This window comes from Symphalangus syndactylus, chromosome 13 (genome assembly GCF_028878055.3).
Source record: "Symphalangus syndactylus isolate Jambi chromosome 13, NHGRI_mSymSyn1-v2.1_pri, whole genome shotgun sequence".
In the NCBI taxonomy this organism is placed as follows: domain Eukaryota; kingdom Metazoa; phylum Chordata; class Mammalia; order Primates; family Hylobatidae; genus Symphalangus; species Symphalangus syndactylus.
Window position 1 is genome coordinate 96,961,365 of NC_072435.2, and position 21,444 is coordinate 96,982,808.

Consider the following 21,444-nt stretch of genomic DNA (forward strand, 5'->3'; position numbering starts at 1 on the left):
AGTCCAGGCATGGTGGCTCATGCCTGTAATCCCAGCAATTTGGGATGCTGAGGCAGACATATCACCTGAGGTCAGGAGTTTGAGACCAGCCTGGCCAACATGGTGAAACCCCATTTCTACTAAAAATGCGAAAATTAACCTGGTGTGATGGCGTGGGCCTGTAATCGCAGCTACTCAGGAGGCTGAGGCAGGAGAATCACTTGAACCCGGCAGGCAGAGGTTGCAGTGAGCCGAGATCACATCACCGCACTCCAGCCTGGGCGACAGACAGAGACTCCATCTTGGAAATAAAAATAAAAATTAAAAATTAAAAAAAGAGAAAGTTCAGGCTCGGGGTAGTGGCTCAGGCCTGTAATCCCAGCACTTTCGGAGGCCGAGGTGGGCGGATCACCTGAGGTCAGGAGTTCAAGACCAGCCTGGCCAACATGGTGAAACCCCATCTCTACTAAAAATACAAAAATTAACCAGCCTGAGTAGCTGGGATTACAGCCTGGCCAATATGGTGAAACCCCGTCTCTACTAAAAATACAAAAATTAGCTGGATGTGGTGGTGGCCTGTAATCCCAGCTACTCGGCAGGCTGAAGCAGGAGAATCGCTTGAACCCTGGAGGTGGAAGTTGCAGTGAACCAAGATCGTGTGATTGCACTCCAGCCTAGGGGACTGAGGGAGACTCTGTCTCAAAAAAAAAAAAAAAAAAAAACAAAAGTTCACTGTGTTTACATTCATTTCAAATACTCACCACACCTGTAGTATTAATATGTGACAAGCATGGGCTGGATGCTGTGGAGTTTGCCGTTGGGACTGAGCACCTGGTCGAAGGTAGCCTCAACTGCACACACAGGGCTCCAGGGCTGAGAGCGTGCACATGAAGTGGAATTAACCCAAATTTGGATCTGGCCCAGGCCACCTCACTAGAAGTTGAACCTTAGGGAAAATCATAAAACATCTTTGAACTTCAGTTTAGATTTCCTCATCTGTGACATGGGGGTACACAGGTAACAACTGCCATACATGACTTTTGATTATTTTAGGGCTTGATGTGTATGTTGATCTGGATCCTGCCTCTTTCTTCTCCAGCTTTGCCTCTTAGCTCCCAGGTGCATTTTCCTGCAGCCTCCTCTCCTCCTCCCGCTTCTTTTCTGTGTCTTGAATGCCAAACTCATTTCCATCCCAGGCTCTTTGCACCTGCTGTTTCCTCTGCCAGGAGGTGCTCCTCCAAATATTTGCATCTCTGCTTTTTGTTTTGCTCACTCCTTCATTTTTTTGAGACAGGGTGGGGAGGCAGGGCTTGGGGGTTTCACTGTGCTGTCCAGGCTGGTCTCGAACTCCTGGCCTCAAGCCATCCTCCTGCGTAGCTGCTTAGCGGGGATATAGGCACCAGACACCCTGCCCGCCTGCTCACTCTTAAGCCTTCTCCTTGGATTTCAGCTCACACCAGTTTCCTCCTCAGAGATTTTTCCTGGCTATTCGCACACTCTCTTCATAATCTTTCTCTTTTGTATTGTTGTTTTTGACACTTCTTATCTAATACTTTACCAACGTGTTTATTTTTTTAAAAATCATTTCTTCTCATAAGGATTTGTTCAGGGCTGTAGCTCCTGGACATGGGGCAGTGCCCCGAAGAGTGAAGAGCTCAGTAATATGTTGAACGAATGAACCAAATAAGGTGGCTTGAAAAGGGTGTAGACTAGTACAGATTAAAAACAAATCAACATTAGTGATTACCGTTTTATACTTGTTATTATAAGATCTACATATCAGAAGAAGGATTGTGTGTTTACATTTGCATAACAAATTGGCTCGAAAAAGTAATTGGTCCAAAACAATAGTCCCATATCAAAGGTGAGGTCAGGCTACAACAATGCAAAACTGAAATTACTGGCAGCTTTGAAATCACAGACCCTGTTCACTCTCCCCACCCACAAGGTTTACAAAAAATTCTTAGGCGGTTTTCCCCCTGGCCAAAATGTGACAGCTATTAAAATGGCAGGTTTCAGGTTAGCCAAGTGAGAGGCAGACATGTGTTTCAGAGGACGGGAAGGTTATTTCCACCGTGTACAAGTGGATGCTGCTTTGAACACTGATGGTCAGGTAACATAAAATGGGCGAATCTGCAGGGGGATTTAACTGGGAAGAAAGTATTACAGGCGGAGGGAGTGTCTCATAATTTCCAACAGAGCCACCCCAAATAAACCTTGAAGCCAAGTAAGAGAACGGAAACTGCATTAGGAATGCAGCAGCCGCAGGTATGTCCAACCACATGGCCCCCCCATAAGGTTTTCCTAACCATTTTGGAGCCGCTACTGAATTTAGGTGTGGAGGAAAGCAAGAGCATGGATTCCATTATCCCCACTCAAGTGAGTGGCAAGATGTAAGGCTAAGGCTCAGGAGCCTTGAATGTCGGGGAAAAGGCCCTAAGCCTTTAAGCTCTCTAAGTAAGGCGATCCGTGAATGGCAGTGTAAGTAAAGTGGTTTAGGTGGAAAGACCGATTTGGAGAGTCCAGAGTGAAGGCTGTTGACAGTCCAGGCAAAGTCCAGAATTGGGAGAGAAGTAATATGAATTAAAAAAAGAAGGGTGGGCCTGAATTGCATGGGTTAGAAGTTTCCGGTGGGGCTATGCAATCTGAAGAGCTGCAACCTAAGTTGGGCGGGGGGTTTCGTGGGGCTTGTTCTAATGCTTTTGTGCTTTTTGGCTGATGGGATGCAAACTACTATGTGCCTCTTCAAAATAATAGCCCCTGGTGTCTACTGGTCGTATCATGAAATAGAAATTGTGAAGGCACTGTATCTTTTAAAAAAAATCCCCTTTTGAAGAACTTCCTTAAAAACGGCTATTTAATGCAACTCTGCCAGTGTGTTCTTGATGGTTGTGTCTTAACAATTCTAATTTTTAAAAAAATTATTACTATTTTTTTCATCAGAGCCATCGCACTGGAAAATAATTTTTTATTTTCATGATAGCCTACCGTTGAATTTACCGTTCTGATATTAATGAAACATCTCTATAAAGGGTTGAAGTGTCTTCCCGGTAAGTTCTCAGCTTATGTTTTTCTAAATGTCTTCTAATCACTGTTCATTTTTTCCTTTGGCCTAATGAGTATTTCTCACTGTCTGCGTGTTCAGATGCAAGAAATATTAAGCAATCGTAGTAATCAATAATGTTTTCGAGCTTTTTCTTCCCTTTAGATTTGCTACTTTTAATAGTTGTGATAGTCTTGGGGAGCATTTTAGTCAAAGAGAACATGTTCATTTTTAAATATTTAATTCAAAATACAACATTCAGTGCTTCTGCACTTTTGAGTCAAAGCAGTTAATTGAAAATCACTGACATGGCTTTTAAAAAATATGTACTACTGATAATATTCACCAAAGACCATGTGCCAAAGAGTGATTTCTGGATTTTCTTCTATTTTCTTTTAACTGACGTGATGTAATGATTTCAAAGAGCCAAATAGAATTTTGATATTTAACATGTTATGTTGATATATGATGGATATGTATAATACTGGCATTAGATTACATCATCTCATTTTATTATTCAGCGTTAAACACTAAAGAGTAAACACGTTGTGTTTGTGGGATAAATACTAAGAAGATAAATACTTGCATAAAAAGAACTGCTGGGTTTACTTAATGGAATGATAAGTAATTTGGACTCATCACAGTTCTCTTTATTATGTGGGTTGGTTTTTGTTTGTTTGTTCCTTGTGTTGGTCTGTAGAATGTAGAGTTAAAAGCATTTAATTGTGGGTCTGTGTGATAATTGTTTATCTAAAGCAAAATCAGAATTACTTAGAGATAAGAAAGTAAATAACAAAATTATAGACGAGTTTTCTTAGCCTAGGATTCAAGCAAGTCCAAGGATAGTCTTCACAGGCTAAATTTAATTTGCAATATAAGTCCAATTTTCATGGGAGGAAAAGGATGGCTTTTGCCAGATTCTCAGAAGGCAATATAACACCAAAGAAAGGTTTTTTAAAAAAGCCCTACTTTTATAAAGCTATGCTAAGGTAAAAAGGATTTTGATTTTCAGAAATTTAGAATATTTAAAATAATTTTGAAATACTTATATATACTTTTGAGTTATTTCCACTTTCTCTTATCAATCAAGCAGCTTAGATAATTAAATACATAGCTATTTTAATATTTAAAGCATTTTGTAATCATGGAAAAGCAAAAAGAAATGTTTGTAGAAAATTTTGTAGAAAAAAATTTGTACTCATCAAAGAGAATTCAGGAGGTACTCTTGGTTTATGTAAGGTATTTTCAGAAAATATTTTTGAGCAAGATCTTATTCAGAATCAAATTAGAGACTGCATTTAATTTTGCTTTTTAAATATTAAACTTTTTCAGGATTGTCAACTTATTTTGTTTTATTTTCTTCAAGCAACAATTGCTAAGGAACAGAATTGTCAATTTATTAATGAAATATGGTAAGCTGACATTTTAAAATTTTCTTTACTCTGTCCACAGTGGAACTCTACAGCATAATAATTAAAAAATTTTTTTTCTTTACTCACCCTCCATTTTAAAAATAAAATATATTGATCATATTAATAAGGATATGAAATAGTTTGCAAAGGAATTCAATTTTAGGTCTTGGAGACATAAGAGCATTTCATTTTTAAACAACAATTCATAGGTTCTGTTTCATTGAAGATATTTCCTTGACCCTTTTTTTCTAAATCACTCTCCTCTGCTCTACAACTCCTTGCTAAAATTTTGCAATAATGTTAAATACTATACTATAGAATGAATACCAGTCTCTAAATACTATACTATAATGGAGTGCGTTTCAACTGTGATTGATTTTGTGCCTCAGGGTACATTTGGTCAGAAACATTTTTGACGGTCACAACTGTGAAGGTACTACTGGCAACCAGTGGGTAGGGGTCAGGGAAGCTGCTAAACATCGTACAATGCACAGGCAGCCCCCTGACAACAGAAACAGCCAACACCAAATGTCCATAGTGTCAAGATTGAGAAACCCTCCTTTAGACCAAGTACTATTTTAAATCAGGGAGATTAAGTTTAATTGGTAATTCTAAAACTCCAGAATTCTATCATTGTTCCAATAGACGTGTGTTGAACAAGACAAGCTGGGTCAAGCATTTGAAGATGCTTTTGAGGTTCTGAGGCAACATTCAACTGGAGATCTTCAGTACTCGCCAGGTAAAGATGAGTCATTTACTCTCTTCTGCTGGTACATCAAATAGCTTGTTGGTCACATACATATATAAGAATAATGATCAGCTGAGCAGGTATGGTGGCTCACATCTGTCATCCCAGCACTTTGGGAGGCCAAGGTGGGCAGATCATTTAAGACCAGGAGTTCAAGACCTGCCTGGCCAACATGGCGAAATCCCGTCTCTACTAAAAATACAAAAATTAGCTAGGCATGGTGGCGCGACTATAATCCCAGCTACTCTGGGGGCTGAGGCTTAAGAATTGCTGAACCTGAGAGGCAGAAGCTTTAGTAAGCCGAGATGGCGCCACTGTATTCCAGAATAATGATCAGAACAGAGAAGACGTTTTATTTCTTTTTGCTTTTTTTTTTTTGGAGATGAAGTCTCACTATGTCGCCCAGGCTGGGGTGCAGTGGCGCGATCTCGGCTCACTGCAAGCTCCTCCTCCCGGGTTCACGCCATTCTCCTGCCTCAGCCTCCCGAGTAGCTGGGACTACAGGCGCCCACCACCATGCCTGGCTAATTTTTTGTATTTTTAGTAGAGACGGGGGTTCACCGTGTTAGCCAGGATGGTCTCGATCTCCTGACCTCGTGATCTGCCCATCTCGGCCTTCCAAAGCGCTGGGATTATAGGCGTGAGCCATTGTGCCCAGCGACCTTTTTTATCTTTAATTTAATTTGTATTTTTTTTTTTTTTTGTAGAGACAGGGTCTCACTATGCTGCCCAGGCTGGTCTGGAACTCCTGGACTCAAAAACGAGATCATTTGTACCTGAAGCATCCAGGATTAATTCTAGCAAAGGCAAAATATGTCCAGGAGTATCTAGCCTAAATAAAACTAAAGTCTCACTTATAAAAATGCAGAGATTATAGAGGATGACATTCCACACAGGAATACAAAGATATATAATTATCTGCTATTAGAAATATCTGGTTGACATTTATTTATCTAATAGTTCATTTTAACTATTCACGAAAGGCTTTTAAATTGTTCCAATGAATCTTATAGGCCTTCCACCCACACAGCAAGATATATTCTACTTGGAACAATAAGTATTTTTATCCTTCCTCACCCATTATCCTATGGACTATATAGTCTAAATAGAATGCAAATATGTTATGTATTAAGTTTACATAGGGTATTACAGAGTGTTCCAAGATAAGAGAAATCATGTGGGCAGGGCACGGTGGCTCACACCTGTGATTCCAGCACTTTGGGAGGCCAAGGTGGGTGGATTACTTGAGCCCAGGAGTTCAAGACCAGCCTGGGCAACATGGCAAAACCCTGTCTCTACAAAAAATACAAAAATTAGCCAAATGTGGCGGCATGTGCCTGGAGTCCCAGCTACTTGGGAGGCTAAGGTGGGAGGATCACTTGAGGCCGGGAGGCACAGGCTGCAGTGAACCAAAATAACGTGGCTGCACTCCAGCCTGGGTAACAGAGCGAGACCCTGTCTTAAAAAAAGAAAAGAAATCATGAGGTCTCAGCCTGCAAGGAGCATGTTCTCCAAATGCGATATGTAAAACAGTAACCATAATAGCAGCATAATGAGATAAACACCACAGGAGAAGTGCAAAGTGGCAAGAAAACATAGACGAGAGCAATTGCATCTATAAGTGCATATATATATATATGTATATATATTGATATTAACATCCTGACACATCCTACACACATATTTATATGCACAAATACAAACTTTGACTTTTTTAGTTTCTTTCTCTGATTTAAAATTAGATTACAGAAATTACCTGGCTTTAATCAACCATCGTCCTCATGTCAAAGGAAATTCCAGCTGCTATGGAGTGTTGCCTACAGAGGAGCCTGTCTATAATTGGAGAACGGTAATTGTAAGTATCAGACCATCCCTTAGTAACAGGCAAATATCCTATTCTTGCCAGCCTTCCATTTCACATACTGTCTGAAACCCAGCTTAAAGACAGCATTGACGGCCGGGCGCGGTGGCTCAAGCCTGTAATCCCAGCACTTTGGGAGGCCGAGGCGGGCGGATCACGAGGTCAGGAGATCGAGACCATCCTGGCTAACACGGTGAAACCCCGTCTCTACTAAAAATACAAAAAAAAAAATTAGCCGGGTGTGTTGGCGGGCGCCTGTAGTCCCAGCTACTCGGGAGGCTGAGGCAGGAGAATGGCGTGAACCCGGGAGCCGGAGCTTGCAGTGAGCCGAGATCGCGCCACTGCACTCCAGCCTGGGCAACAGAGCGAGACTCCGTCTCAAAAAAAAAAAAAAAAAAAAAAAAAAAAAAAAAAAAGACAGCATTGACTATGAAAATGGGTTTTTCTTTCTTTCTTTTTTTTTTTTTTTTTTGAGATGGAGTCTGGCTCTTTCACCCAGGCTGGGGTTCAGTGGCTCGATCTCGGCTCACTGCAACCTCTGCCTCCCAGGTTCAAGCGATTCTCCTGCCTCAGCCTCCCAAGTAGCTGGGCTTACAGGCGTGCACCACAACGCCCACTTAACTTCTGTATTTTTAGCGGAGACAGGATTTCCACATATTGGCCAGGCTGGTCTCAAACTCCTGACTTCAGGTGATCCACCCGCCTCGCCTCCCAAAGGGAAGGATTACAGGTGTGAGCCACTGTGCTCTGCCTGAAAATGCTTTTTAAGGGCCATCAGCTGTAGTCTGAACTTGACAGTCAACATGGATGATCATATGCTGTTAGGAAGGAAATAACCCCTCATCATTGCTGTCTACTTAGCCTCAGACTGATTTGGATGACTTCTGTAAGAAGGAGGTGTTTTCAGGATGTTAATATCAATTGCCTCTCCTTAGTCCATCTGGGAAATTGCAAAAAAGTTTCCCCCAAAAGCCACAGGGCAAAGGTCCAAACTACCCCTGCACTGGTTTTACCTACAGTCTTGTATTAGCCTGCTGTTTTCCTTCTCAAACTCAGTGTTATCTGCATGTATTGGACCAATTCATTGATATTTTATTAATAGCAGCATCTGCAAAGGGAAACGCCCTGCCATCTCCCCATTCATGTATTCTTTTAGTTGTTTTCTTCATGCATCCATTTTATCAAGCGGTCTTCATGGGATGAGGTATAAATGTGAATTGGTTTTTATTTTTCTTCAGTTACTACCTTCAATCACGCCATGTCAAATGTCCTTTTTCTGTTTCTATAAGTTGTTCCCTCAGGGCCTCTTCACAAGACATTTTATTTTAAGAGAGTGCTTTGGACTGGGCACAGTGGCTCACGCCTGTAATCCCTTCCTCCTCAGCCTCTGAGGAGGAAGGATCACTTGAGCCCAAGAGTTCGAGACCAACCTGGGCAACAGAGCAAGACCCTGTCTCAAAAAAAATTTTTTTAAATAAAAATTTGAAATAGAGGGTGCTTTGGTTCCAGCTTAACCTCTTCCACCTCCACTTAGGGTTGCCAGGTAAAGTGCAAGATGCCCGATATTTTTGTTTGCTAAATCTGGCAACCCTACTTCTTTCTACTTCAGCTCCCATTTTCTAGCATGCACTTCACAGCCTCTTATCCCTGGGGACTCCTTGCCTGCTGGTCAGCTTTCTTGATTGGGGTGTGGAAAGACAGCTCAAGCTCAGCCCCTTCTGGTGTTTAACCCTTGGAAACCCACATATTCTTGCCATATGTAAATGGTAGAAGCTTGGGCTGTTTCTTCCTGTCGCCTTTCTTTATTCTGCCTTCCCTTGGCTGTCATCTTTTTTTTTTTTTTAAGACAGGGTATTGTTCTCTCACCTAGGTTGGAGTGCAGTGGTGTGATTATAGCTCACCGAAGCTTCAAATTCCTGGGGTCAAGGGATCCTCCTGCCTCAGCTTCCCAAGTAGCTGGGACTATAGGTATGCGCCACCAGGCCTGGGTAATTTTTAAATTTAATTTTTTTTGCTCTGTTGCCCAGGCTGTAGTGCAATGGCACCATCTCGGCTCACTGCAACCTCTGCTTCCTGGGTTCAAGCGATTCTTCTGCCTCAGCCTCCCAAGTAGGTGGATTACAGGTGCCCACCACCACCCACGGCTAATTTTTTTTTTTTTTTGAGACAGAGTTTCACTGTTGTCACCCAGGCTGGAGTGCAACAGCGTGATCTCGGCTCACTGCAACCTCTGCCTCCCAGGTTCAAGCCATTCTCCTGCCTCAGCCTCCCTAGTAGCTAGCTGGGATTACAGGCGCCTGCCACCATGCCCAGCTAATTTTTGTATTTTTAGTAGAGATGGAGTTTCACCATGTTGGCCAGGCTGGTCTCAAACACCTGACCTCAGGTGATCCACCCACCTCAGCCTCCCAAAGTGTTGGGATTACAACTGTGAGCCACTGTGCACCCAGCCAATTTTTTTGTACTTTTAGTAGAGACGGGGTTTTATCATGTTGGCCAGGGTGGTCTCGAACTCTTGACCAGGTGATCTGCCTGCCTCCACCTCCCAAAGTGCTGGGATTACAGGCATGAGCCGCTGCGCCTGGCCTACAAAAATTTTTAAAATTAGGCCAGGTGCGATGTCTCATGCCTCTAATCCCAGCACTTCGGGAGGCTGAGGCGGGCAGATCACCTGAGGTCGGGAGTTCAAGACCAGCCTGACCAACAGGGAGAAACCCTGTCTCTACTAAAAATACAAAATTAGCCGGGGATGGTGGCACGCCCAGCTACTAGGGAGGCTGAGGCAGGAGAATCGCTTGAAACTGGGAGGCGGAGGTTGCGTTGAGCCGAGATCACGCCATTGCACTCCAGCCTGGGCAACAAGAGCGAAACTCCGTCTCAAAAAAAAAAAAATGTTGTAGAGGTGGGGTCTCTCTAAATTGTCCAGGCTGGTCTTGAACTCCTGGGCTCAAGTGATTCTCCTGCCTTGGCTTCCCAAATTGTTGAGATTACAGGCATGAGCCACCGTGCTCGGCCCTTTCTTGTCTTGTAAAATTTTTATTGTTTTCATTACTTATTTTATTTTATCTTCGTAGCTGCCTACTGACGTCTTTCTTTTCTTATCTCCCCTTGCCTACTTGGGCATCCAACACAGGAATGGAAGCCCATCTTCCCTTTCTGATGGTACCACAGACTTTAAGCAATCCCTTCTTTCTTGTAGGGAGGGTAGGACATGACACTTCTCACAAAGCCAAGGATTACCCTCTGTCCCCTGGTCCTCTCCTTATGTGGGTTTGATGCTAGTGCTGCCCTGGGAGCTATCTGGCTGCAGCTGGGGGTAATTGCTTTTACAATCTGGGAGATGCTTAGCCTCTTTTTCCCCTAGCTTTTAGCTTCAGCCTATAATAGGGGGCAACAGGGAAAGTCTCACTTAACATCCTGCTTCATTATTTATATAGAACAGTGCTGCGGACTTCTATTTTGAAGGAAATATTCATCAATCTCTGCAGAACATAACTGAAAACCAGCTGGTACAACCCACTGTTCTCCAGCAAAAGGGGGGTAAAGGTACGTTGATCCATCATTCGTTATATAGGTCAAAGAACCAGATCTTCCTCATAGCTGCTTTAAAGGGATTTTATAACTGAGTTTGGAATTGAATTTGCACAATATTCTTTTATCACAATTGAGAGTAATTTAACTCTGACTTATTGAACCAGTCCAAGCCATTCATCTTGGGTGAGACTTCCTGTGTTTCTTTTTTTCTGAGACAGAGTCTCACTCTGTTGTCCAGGCTGGGTCTGAAACTCCTGGACTCAAGCCATCCAAAGTGCTAGGATTACAGGTATGTCACCACACCCAGACTCCTATTTTTAAATTTTTTTATTTTTATTTTTATTTTTTACTTTTTGAACTTATGTTGTTAAAAACGGAGACACAAACACACACATTAGCCTAGGAGTAACAGTGATAGGATCGTCACTATCACTGTCTTCCACCTCCACATCTTGTCCCACTGGAAGGTCCTCAGGGACAATAACACATAGCGCTGTCATCTCCTATGATAACAGTGCCTTCTGGAATACCTGCTGAAGAACCTGCCTGAGGCTGATTCACAGTTAGCTTTTTTTTAATTTTTATTTTATTATTTATTGATTGTTTTACAGTTAACTTTAAAAGAAAATTAAGTAGAAGGAGTACGATCTAAAATAATGATAAAACATATATATAGTAGATACTAGGTGACGGGAACTTTTCAGCTCCACTATCATCTTTTTTTTTCTTTTTTTTTATTGTTGCCCAGGCTAGGGTGCTGTGGCATCATCTCAGCTCACTGCAGCTTCTGCCTCCCCGGCTGAAGCAATTCTCCTGCCTCAGCCTCCCGAGTAGCTGGGATTACAGGCACTCACCACTACGCCTGGCCCATTTTTTGTATTTTTAGTGGAGATGGGGTTTTGTCATGTTGGCCAGGCTGGTCTCGAACTCCTGGCCTCAGGTGATCCAGCCTTCCAAAGTGCTGGGATTACAGGTGTGAGCCACCATGCCTGGTATATAATTTTTTTAAAATGTGATTCAGGCAGCTCCCCTGAACCTAAATAGGTTCAGAGGGACTCCCTCACCAATATATTTTATTCATTTATTTTTATTTTTATTTATTCATTTATTTATTTTTTAATTTTTTTGAGACAGAGTCTAGCTGTTTTTATTTTTTAAAATGGAAGTATTATATACTCATGGTAAAAGACTCAAACCAAAGTACAAAGTGAAAGTAAAAGTTCCAGTGTATTTTACATATTTCTAGAGAAGATTTTTTTTTAAATTTTCACATATACAAGTATATGCATATTTGAAATTACAAATGGGATTGTACTCTTGCACTTTTTCCAGTAAATAACATATCTTTTTTTTTTTTTTTTTTTTTTTTTGAGACGGAGTCTCGCTCTGTCACCCAGGCTGGAGTGCAGTGGCGCAGTCTCGGCTCACTGCAAGCTCCGCCTCCCGGGTTCACGCCATTCTCCTGCCTCAGCCTCTCCGAGTAGCTGGGACTACAGGCGCCCGCCACCACGCCCGGCTAATTTTTTGTATTTTTAGTAGAGACGGGGTTTCACTGTGGTCTCGATCTCCTGACCTCGTGATCCACCCGCCTCGGCCTCCCAAAGTGCTGGGATTACAAGCGTGAGCCACCGTGCCCGGCGTAAATAACATATCTTAAGTAAATCCTGGGCATCGTGGCTCACGCCTGTAATCCTAGCACTTTGGGAGGCCAAGGTAGACAGATCACGTGGGGTCAGGAGTTCGAGACGAGCCTGGCCAACGTGGTGAAACTCCGTCTCTACAAAAAATTTAGCCAGGCATGGTGGTGGGTGCCTGTAATCCCAGCTACTGGGGAGGCTGAGGTGGGAGTATCACTTGAGTCCAGGAGGTGGAGGTTGCAGTGAGCCAAGATCAAGCCACTGCACTCCAGCCTGGGCGAGAGAGTGAGACTCCAACTCAAAAAATAATAATAATAAAATAAATAAATAAATAGATAACTATATAGTTGAGGGAGTCTCTCTGAACCTATTCTGGTTCAAGGAGGTTACCTGATTCACTTTTAAAAAAAATTATAGGCCAGGCATGGTTAAAAAAAAAATCATAGACCAGGCATGGTGGCTCATGCCTGTAATCCCAGCACTTTGGGAGACTAAGGCAGGCAGATCACTCGAGGTCAGGAGGCTGAGGCAGCAGAATCGCTTGAACCCGGCAGGCGGAGGTTGCAGTCAGCCGAGATTGTGCCACTGCGCTCCAGCCTGGGCTACAGAGCGAGACTCCATCTCCAAAAATAAATAAATAAAATAAAATAAAATAAAATGTAAGCATTAAAAAAATACGGAAAACTTTAAAAGATGATGATCCATTAAGACCAACTTGATCACTGAATGAGAGGCAGAAGGGCTTTGTTTAAGCTGTGACTTTAATTCATGATGTGTTTTTTGGTAAGTCCCTTTCATTTCTCAATTCATAAACTCAAGATAATATAATACAAAAGATAATCTTTGTAAAAATGTTTGAGGTCTTTGGATGAGTGATAAATGTATCATGCAAGAGTATTATTCCCCAGAGACTGTTTAAAGCAGTTTGGGAATCCACTAGTATACCTCCTCAAGGGAAAATGGAATTTGGCTGCAAATTTTTTAGCTACTGACAGATCTGGCAGAGCACAGTATTTACAGGCTAACTCAGAAGTCACAAAATGGGCTGTCACTTTTGTTCTCATGAGCTGTTATGCAAAAGAAATCCTATCAATTGAACAAAACCCACACAAATTCTCTCAAAATTTCCTGCCTAGTTATTTTGAAATATAAATGGCTGTGTTCCTAAGATTCTAGTGGTACCATTTTATTTCACAACAATGAGAAATATCACAGTGCCCATTGCATTGTTAAATGAGTAATGTTAAAGTGATATAAAAACATTTTTGGCATTTCCATATGAGTTTTTCTCCTTTTTTATTTTTCAAGTAATTGTGCAAACCCAGAGTTAGCACTTTTACCTAGGTCTTCGGTATTAATTTCCTTAATATTACCTTATATTTGCATTCTATTTTGCATTTTACAAAGTGCATTTACATCCCTTAACTCATTTGAATAAAGTCCCTTAAAATGACTTGTTTTCTGGAAATGGCTTTTTGAGGCTTCTCTTCAAAACTGCTAAACTTTGTGGTCCATTTCGCTCAATGTTGTTCTGTGGAAAGTTTGTTTTGTTTTGTTTTGTTTTTTGAGACAGTCTCGCTTGTTGCCCAGGCTGGAGTGCAGTGGCGAGATCTCGGCTCACTGCAGCCTCCACCTCAAATGATTCTCCTGGGTTCGAGGGAGAATCCTCAGGAGACTGCCTCAGCCTCCCGAGCAGCTGGGATTACAGGTGTGTGCCACCACGCCTGGCTAATTTTTGTATTTTTAGTAGAGACGGGATTTCACCATATTGGCCACGCTGGTGAACTCCTGACCTCATGTGAACTGCCCTCCTCGGCGTCCCAAAGTGCTGGGATTACAGGCGTGAGCCATCACACCCGGCCGGACAACATTCTTAACAACTTCTCCAACAAAGAAAGATCCAGTTGAAACTTCAGTAGGCCAAATAGATCCTTGACCTTCGAGTCCCATAAAATGATGCCACCATGCATTCGTCAGGGCAGTGAGTGGGAGAAAACCAGCGTCGATGCAGCTTTTAATTCGGTAGTTGCTCAACAAACCCTTCCTGACAATGTTTTTGGTTTACAGCCACGGTGGAGTTTGACATTGTTTCCCTTCATTTTAGGCAGGAAGAAGCTCCGACTGTTTGAATACCTTCACGAATCCCTGTATAATCCGGAGATGGCATCTTGTATTCAGTGGGTAGATAAAACCAAAGGCATCTTTCAGTTTGTATCAAAAAACAAAGAAAAACTTGCCGAGCTTTGGGGGAAAAGAAAAGGCAACAGGAAGACCATGACTTACCAGAAAATGGCCAGGGCACTGAGAAATTACGGAAGAAGTGGGGAAATTACCAAAATCCGGAGGAAGCTGACGTACCAGTTTAGTGAGGCCATTCTCCAAAGACTCTCTCCATCCTATTTCCTGGGGAAAGAGATCTTCTATTCACAATGTGCTCAACCTGATCAAGAATATCTCAGTTTAAATAACTGGAATGCAAATTATAATTATACATATGCCAATTACCATGAGCTAAATTACCATGATTGCTAAATATACTTTCACATTTCATGGTTTACTGGCATCGGAAATCTCTACAATTTTAAGGATTTCTCCCTCTCTCTCTTTTTTCCCTTCTCTGAAGAAATTTAGGATTTTTCTCTTAAAGCAAATACTAAAGAGGAAAAAAAAATAACTTTATTGTTGCTTTTATCAAAGAGTATGTAATCTATACTAACTTGCTGGGAAATTCTGCCAATGAACAGCTTTTTTATAATACTTCGTGAAGACTCAATGAACAACTTTATTGTTTCAAATGATCAAGCCCATTTGAAAGTATAGACTAAATGTCCTTGCTGTGCTCTTACTATTCTCTCTCTTTTAAAATTTTTATTTTTTTATTTTTTAAAGAGGTCTCAGCCAATATAATTTTTTATTTTTATGGATTTAGGAGTACAAGTGCAGTTTTGTTGCTTTGATATATTGCTTAGTAGCATCATCACCAGAATAGTGAACATTGTACCCAATAGGTAGGATTTCATCCCTCATCCACCTGCCATCCTGCCATCTTTTGGAGCCTCCAGTGTCAATTACTCCATTCTGTATGTCCATTGCTAAGCTCCCAACTACACCCACTTTATTTTATTTTAAAAATTGTTTTCTTTTTCTGCATACTTCTATGGATGCAAAGTCTTTTTCTTTTTTCTTTTTTTCTTTTCACAGACGATGACTTCTTTTTTTGTTTGTTTGTTTGTTTTTGGCTGCTAACTCCCAAGCACAACACTGACAGTGACTTATATTTTTAATTTTTTTAAGAGGCAAAGTCTACCTCTGAAGCTCTCTCTTTTTTTTTCTTTTCCCACTTCAATAAGCTGGTCTAAATTCTTGCTATTCTCGATGAAACCACCTTCTTCTAGATTAACAGTGCCGGTACAGATGATTTGATTTATATATTGATTTCAGCATTGTCTTGTCATGTACTCAGGTGAGAAAATCCACACTTTTATATCTGATGGCTTTACAAAACAATTTTGTAAATGACTGCATATGATAAAGCCTTTGTGCCAAAATGGGTTCATGGCTTTAAAAACATCACTAGAAATGTCTATTCAAGTTCCTTACACATTTTTTTCTTTCCTTCTCTTTTGATCTTACCCATTTTTACAACTTAAAGCTTTTTTTTTTTTTTTGAGACAGGGTCTCACTCTGTCACCCATGCTCAGTTGCAGTGACACAAACATGGCTGAAGCCCAGCTAATTTTTTTTTTTTTTAGAGACTGTTTTGCAATGTTGCCCAGGCTGGTCTCTAACTCCTGGGCTCAGGTGATCTGCCCACCTTGGCCTTCAAAAGTGCTGGGATTACAGGTGTGAGCCACCGAGCTGGCCCCAAAACTTTTTTAATGTTTAAATTTTACCACTATACTAAGGAGGAGTTACCCATTTTTTTACTTGCCTTTTTTCTTCCTTCTTATTAGGGAGGGGTAAGGAAGAAGACTTGGTTAGCAGAAAGCAGGTCTTAATTGCTTTCTTGTTTGTTTGTTTTGTTGCTATTGAGTTGTTTGAGTTCCTTATATGTATTGGATATTAACCCCTTGTCAGATGTCTGGCTTGCAAATATTTTCTCCCATTCCATAGGTTGTCTCTTTACTCTGGTGATTGTTTCCTTTGCTGTGCAGAAGTTTTTTGGTTGGTTGTTTTAGCTACACATCATTAACTAAGAAGCTTTTTAGTTTGATGTAATACCATTTGTCTATATTTAATTTTGTTGTCCATGCTTTTGGGATCAAATCCGAAATATCATTACCCACGCCAATGTCTTTTATGTATCCCCTATGTTTTCTTTCTTTCTTTTCTTTCTTTCTTTCTTTCTTTCTTTCTTTCTTTCTTTCTTTCTTTCTTTCTTTCTTTCTTTCTCTTTCTTTCTTTCTTTCTTTCTTTCTTTCTTTCTTTCTTTCTTTCTTTCTTCTTTCCTTTCTTTCTTTCTCTTTCTTTCTTTCTTTCTTTCTTTCTTTCTTTCTTTCTTTCTTTCTTTCTTTCTTTCTCTTTCTTCTTTCTTTCTCTTTCCTTCTTTCAGCTATCATCTGACCCCTCTATGTTTTCTTCAAGTAGTTTTAGGGTTCTTGGTCTTACATTTAAGTCTTTCTTTCTTTCTTTCTTTCTTTCTTTCTTTCTTTCTTTCTTTCTCTTTCTTTCTTTTTTTCTTCCTTTTTCTTGTTGACAATTTTCCTGAGCAAACTAATGAAGGAATGTTTAAGTTTTTAATCCATTTTGACTTTGGTATATGGTGTTGGAATAAGGGTCCAATTTTATTTTTCTGTTTTCCAAAATTTAGTTTTCCATACAGCTTTATTTATTGAATAAAGCTGTAATTTTCTTCTTGGCATGTTTGTTGAAAATCAGTTAGATTCATCTCTGGGCTCTCTAATCTGTTCCGTTCATTGATATATATCTTTTTTGCCAGTTCCATGCTATTTTGATTAGTATAGCTTTGCAATATAGTTTAAAACCAGGTAGTGTGATACCTCCAGCTTTGTCAACTTCAGAGACCTCTGAAGCAAATACCTCCAGCATTGTTCTTTTTCCTCCTGATTGCCTTGGCTTTTTTTTTTTTTTGCAGTTTCATATGAATTTTATTTTTTTTTCTTTTTTTAATTTAAATTTTTATTTTACTTTAAGTTCCAGGATACATGTGCAGAATGTGCAGGTTACATAGGTATACATGTGCCATGGTGGTTTGCTGCACCTATCAACCTGTCATCTAGGTTTTAAGCCCCACGTGCATTAGGTATTTGTCCTAATGCTCTCCCTCCCCTTGCCCCCTACCTCCTGACAGGCCCTGGTGTGTGATGTTCCCCTCCCTCTGTGCATGTGTTCTCACTGTTCATCTCTCACATATGAGTGAGAACATGCCATGTTTGGATTTCTGTTCCTGTGTTAGTTTGCTGAGGATGATGGTTTCCAGCTTCATGTCCCTGCAAAGGGCTTCTTTTTTTTTTTTTTGAGACAGGCTCTCCCAGGCTGGAGTGCTGTGTCACAATCATGGCTCACTGCAGCCTCAACCTCCTGGGCTCAAACAAACAATCCTCCTACTTTAGCCCTTGGAGTAGCTGGTACCACAGGTGTGCATTGCCAGGCCAGGCTAAGTTTGTTTTTTTTTTTTTGTGAGGGTAGAGACAAACTCCTTGGCTCAAGCAGTTCTTCCACTTTAGCCTCCCAAAGTGCTGGGATTATAGGCTATAATTTTTTTTTTTCTTTTTTTGAGACAGGGTCTCACTCTGTTGCCCATGCTGGAATGCAGTGACACAATCATAACTCATTGCAGCCTTGATCTCCTGGGCTCAAGCAAACCTCCCACCTCAGTTGCCCATGTAGTTTGGACCACAGGTGCACACCACCATGACTGGTTAATTTTTTGATTTTTTGTAGAGATGGAGTCTCTCTCTCTTTTTTTCCTTTTCTTCCTGAGACAAAGTCTCACCTTGTCATCCAGGCTGGAGTGTAATGGTGTGATCTCAGCTCACTGCAACCTCCGCCTCCCAGGTTCAAGCAATTCTCCTGCCTCAGCCTCCTGAGTAGCTGGGATTACAGGCACGTGCCACCACACTTGGCTAATTTTTTGTATCTTTAGTTCAAGTGATCTTCCCATCTCACCCTCCCAAAGTGCTGGGATTACAGGCATGAGCCACTGTGCCCAACCAAGAGCTGATTGTTGCAAAGATCCTGGCACCTCCTTCCCCTCTATCTTGCTTCCACTCTCTCACTATGTAATCTGCACATTCTGGCTCCCCTTCACTTTCCACCATGTGTGGAAGCTTCCTGAGGTCTTTACCAGAAGCAGATTTGGCACCATGCTTGTACAGCCTGCAGAAACATGAGCCAAATATACCACGTTTCTTTATAAATTACCTGGTCTCAGGTATTTTATTGAGCAACAGAAAGAGACTAAAACAGTATAAATCCTTGTCTTCCTCCAGATCTTACAGGAAAGGTTTTGAGTATAATGTTAGCTGTGGGCCTCTCATAAATGACCTTTATTGTGTTGAGTTACATTTCATCTCTTTTTTTTTTTTTTTTTTTTTTAAGAAAGAGTCTCACTCTGTCGCCCAGGCTGGAGTGCAATGGCATGATCTTGGCTCATTGCAACCTCTGCCTCCCAGGTTCAAGCGATTCTCCTGCCTTAGCCTCCCAAGTAGCTGGGATTACAGGCATGTGCCACCACACCCAGCCAATTTTTAATATTTTTGGTAGAGATGGGGTTTCACCATATTGACCAGGCTGGTCTGAAACTCCTGACCTCAAGTGATCCACCCACCTTGGCTTCCCAAAGTGCTGGGATTACAGGCATGAGCCACTGTGCCTGGCCTTACATTTCTTTTTTAAAAATTTGCCCTCAAGGGTATCCTCAAAGAGGTATATGCCCTCTACACCTAATTTGGTGAACTTTTTTTTTGTCATCTTTCTCTCCCTCTCTCTTGCTCTCAATCTCTGCCTAGAGAATGGAAGATAAGAGAGAGTTTTTATCATAAAAGGATATTAAATTTTGTGAAATGATTTTTGGCATCTAATAAATGATTATATGGTTTTTGTCTTTCATTCTGTTAATGTGGCATGTCACATTTATTGATTTGCATATGTTGAACTATCCTTGCATTCTAGTGATAAAAACATTTCTCAAAAAAAGACATGCAAATAGCCAACAGACAATGAAAAAATGCTCAGCATCACTAATCATTAGAGAAATGCAAATTAAAACCACAATAAGATATAATCTCTTACCTGTCAGAATGTCTTAAAATGTTTATCATTATATTTTTATTCATCCTGTACTTTATTTCAAAACAATGTTTTCAGATGAAGAAACAAAAGATAAGTGTTAGTGAGGAAGTAGAGCAAAGGAAACACTTGTACACTATTGGTGGAAATGTAAATTGGTGTAGCCATTATGGAAAACGGTATGGAGATTTTCCCTCCCAAAAAAACTAAAAATAGAATTACATGATCTAGAAATCCCACTTCGGGGTATTAATGCAAAAGACTCAAAATCAGTTTGTGGAAGTGATATCTGCATTCCTATGTTCATTGCAACACTATGCACAATAGCCAAGTTAGGGAATCAATCTCTGTCTATCAACAGATGAATGGATTAAAAAAATGTAGTGCATATACACAATGGAATACTATTCAGCCTTTAAAAAGAAGGACATTCTGGCCAGCTGCAATGGCTCACACGTGTAATTCCAACACTTTGGGAGATCAAGGCAGGCAGATCACTTGAAGTCAGGAGTTTGAAACCAGGCTGACCAACATGGTGAGACCCCATCTCTACTAAAAATACAAAAATTAGCTGGGTGTGGTGGTTCATGCCTGTAATCTCAGTTACTTGGGAGGCTGAGGCAGGAGAATGGCTTCAACCTGGGAGGCAGAGGTTTCAGTGAGCTGAGATGGCACCACTACTGCAGCCTGGGTGACAGAGTGAGACTCCATCTCAAAAAAAAAAAAAAAAAAAGAAGGAAATCCTGAAATTTGTGACAACGTTGATGAAATTGGAGAACATTATGCTAAGGGAAATAATTCAGGGCCAGAAAGACAAATACCACATGTTCTCATTTATATGTGGAGTTAAAACAATGAACTTATAGAAGTGGAGAGTAGAATTGTGGTGACAGAAGCTGGAGGAGGAGGAAATGGGGAGGTGATGAGCAAAGGGTATACAATTTCAAACAGGGAGAATATGTTTTCTGTTTTTGTGCATTCTATTGCACAGCATGGTGAATATAGTTAATAGTAGAGTGTTGTACATTTCAAATTGCAAAGTAAACTTCAAATGTTCTTACCACAAAGAAAGTTAAGTATTTGAGGTGATGGATATATTAACTAGCTTGACTTAACTGTTTCATATTGCATTCACAAATCATAACAATTTGTACCCCATACATTTTTTCCCCACGCAACTCCTTCTTTACAGAACCCATAAAGCTATACGATTATAAATTGTCAATTTACAATAAAAAAGAAAAAAAACTTTAGTGGGTATCTTGACTCTATATTTTCTCTGCACTTCCACTCATGGTCTATAACCATGTGGCATTCAACAGATGACAGCCTAAGGAAAACGCCACTTTCCTTAATGATAATAAAAATCTAAAGCTTACACCTCCTACAAACCCCCTTCGTGGTTGACCTTTTTCTTAGGTAGATCCAGGTGCTAATGTTTCTTGCTATCCTGCCACGAAGCCATAGGGAGGTGCTGTTGCCCTGGTATGTATCTGGCACATGGTCTCTTCCCTTGAACTAGCCCAGCGGGGACAGGCTAGAATAGTTAGAGAAGGAAAACAAAAAGACCTTATAAAGGCTAGAGACCAGCAAATAGTAAAATCAGGAAGGAACCAGGATATAGGCAGCCTGGCTTGAAAGCTATGGCTTATTCTCCACATTTCACAAGGAACCCTGGAAAGAAACTCTTTCTTTATGCTTGGCAGGTGAGTGCATATGCCATTTGTATTACCACAAGGCGTGAAGACTTTCTAGACTATATGGGCCATCTTCAGTCCAGGCCAAGAGCTCCCTGGGCCTGACCTCTGGGAGTTGTAGAATGTCCAGTGTCCTCTTTTCCTTCATGTCCCTCTCTTGGGTGCCCTACCTTCCCCAGGGACTCTGAGGAAAAGACATGATCAATCCAGAGTGACTGAGGGAAGGTGGACTTGATATTGGCCATCTCCAAGTGTAGTCTGTTTCAATCCATGCTAATCTCA

General features: G+C 41.0%; 1 protein-coding gene across 8 annotated transcripts; it reads left to right on the top strand.

The window, feature by feature from the left end:
- Positions 1–1,878: 1,878 nt before the first annotated feature.
- Positions 1,879–20,718, top strand: SPIC (Spi-C transcription factor). 8 transcript variants are annotated; one of them, XR_010114921.1, is made up of 8 exons: positions 1,933–2,087; positions 2,923–3,029; positions 4,389–4,434; positions 5,080–5,173; positions 6,925–7,037; positions 10,481–10,589; positions 14,319–18,232; positions 20,090–20,718. XR_010114921.1 is itself a non-coding variant. In XM_063614334.1 (7 exons), the coding sequence occupies exons 3-7, from the start codon at positions 4,432–4,434 to the stop codon at positions 14,744–14,746; spliced, it is 747 nt and encodes a 248-aa protein (XP_063470404.1). In that variant the 5' UTR covers positions 1,879–2,247; positions 2,923–3,029; positions 4,355–4,431; the 3' UTR covers positions 14,747–19,285. The 8 variants fall into 8 exon arrangements, 7 of the variants coding, with proteins under 7 accessions (XP_063470404.1, XP_063470403.1, XP_063470406.1 ...); XM_063614334.1 differs by lacking the exon at positions 20,090–20,718 and having other exon boundaries at positions 1,879–2,247; positions 4,355–4,434; positions 14,319–19,285; XM_063614333.1 differs by lacking the exon at positions 20,090–20,718 and having other exon boundaries at positions 1,897–2,092; positions 4,355–4,434; positions 14,319–19,285.
- The last annotated feature ends 726 nt before the right edge of the window (positions 20,719–21,444 follow it).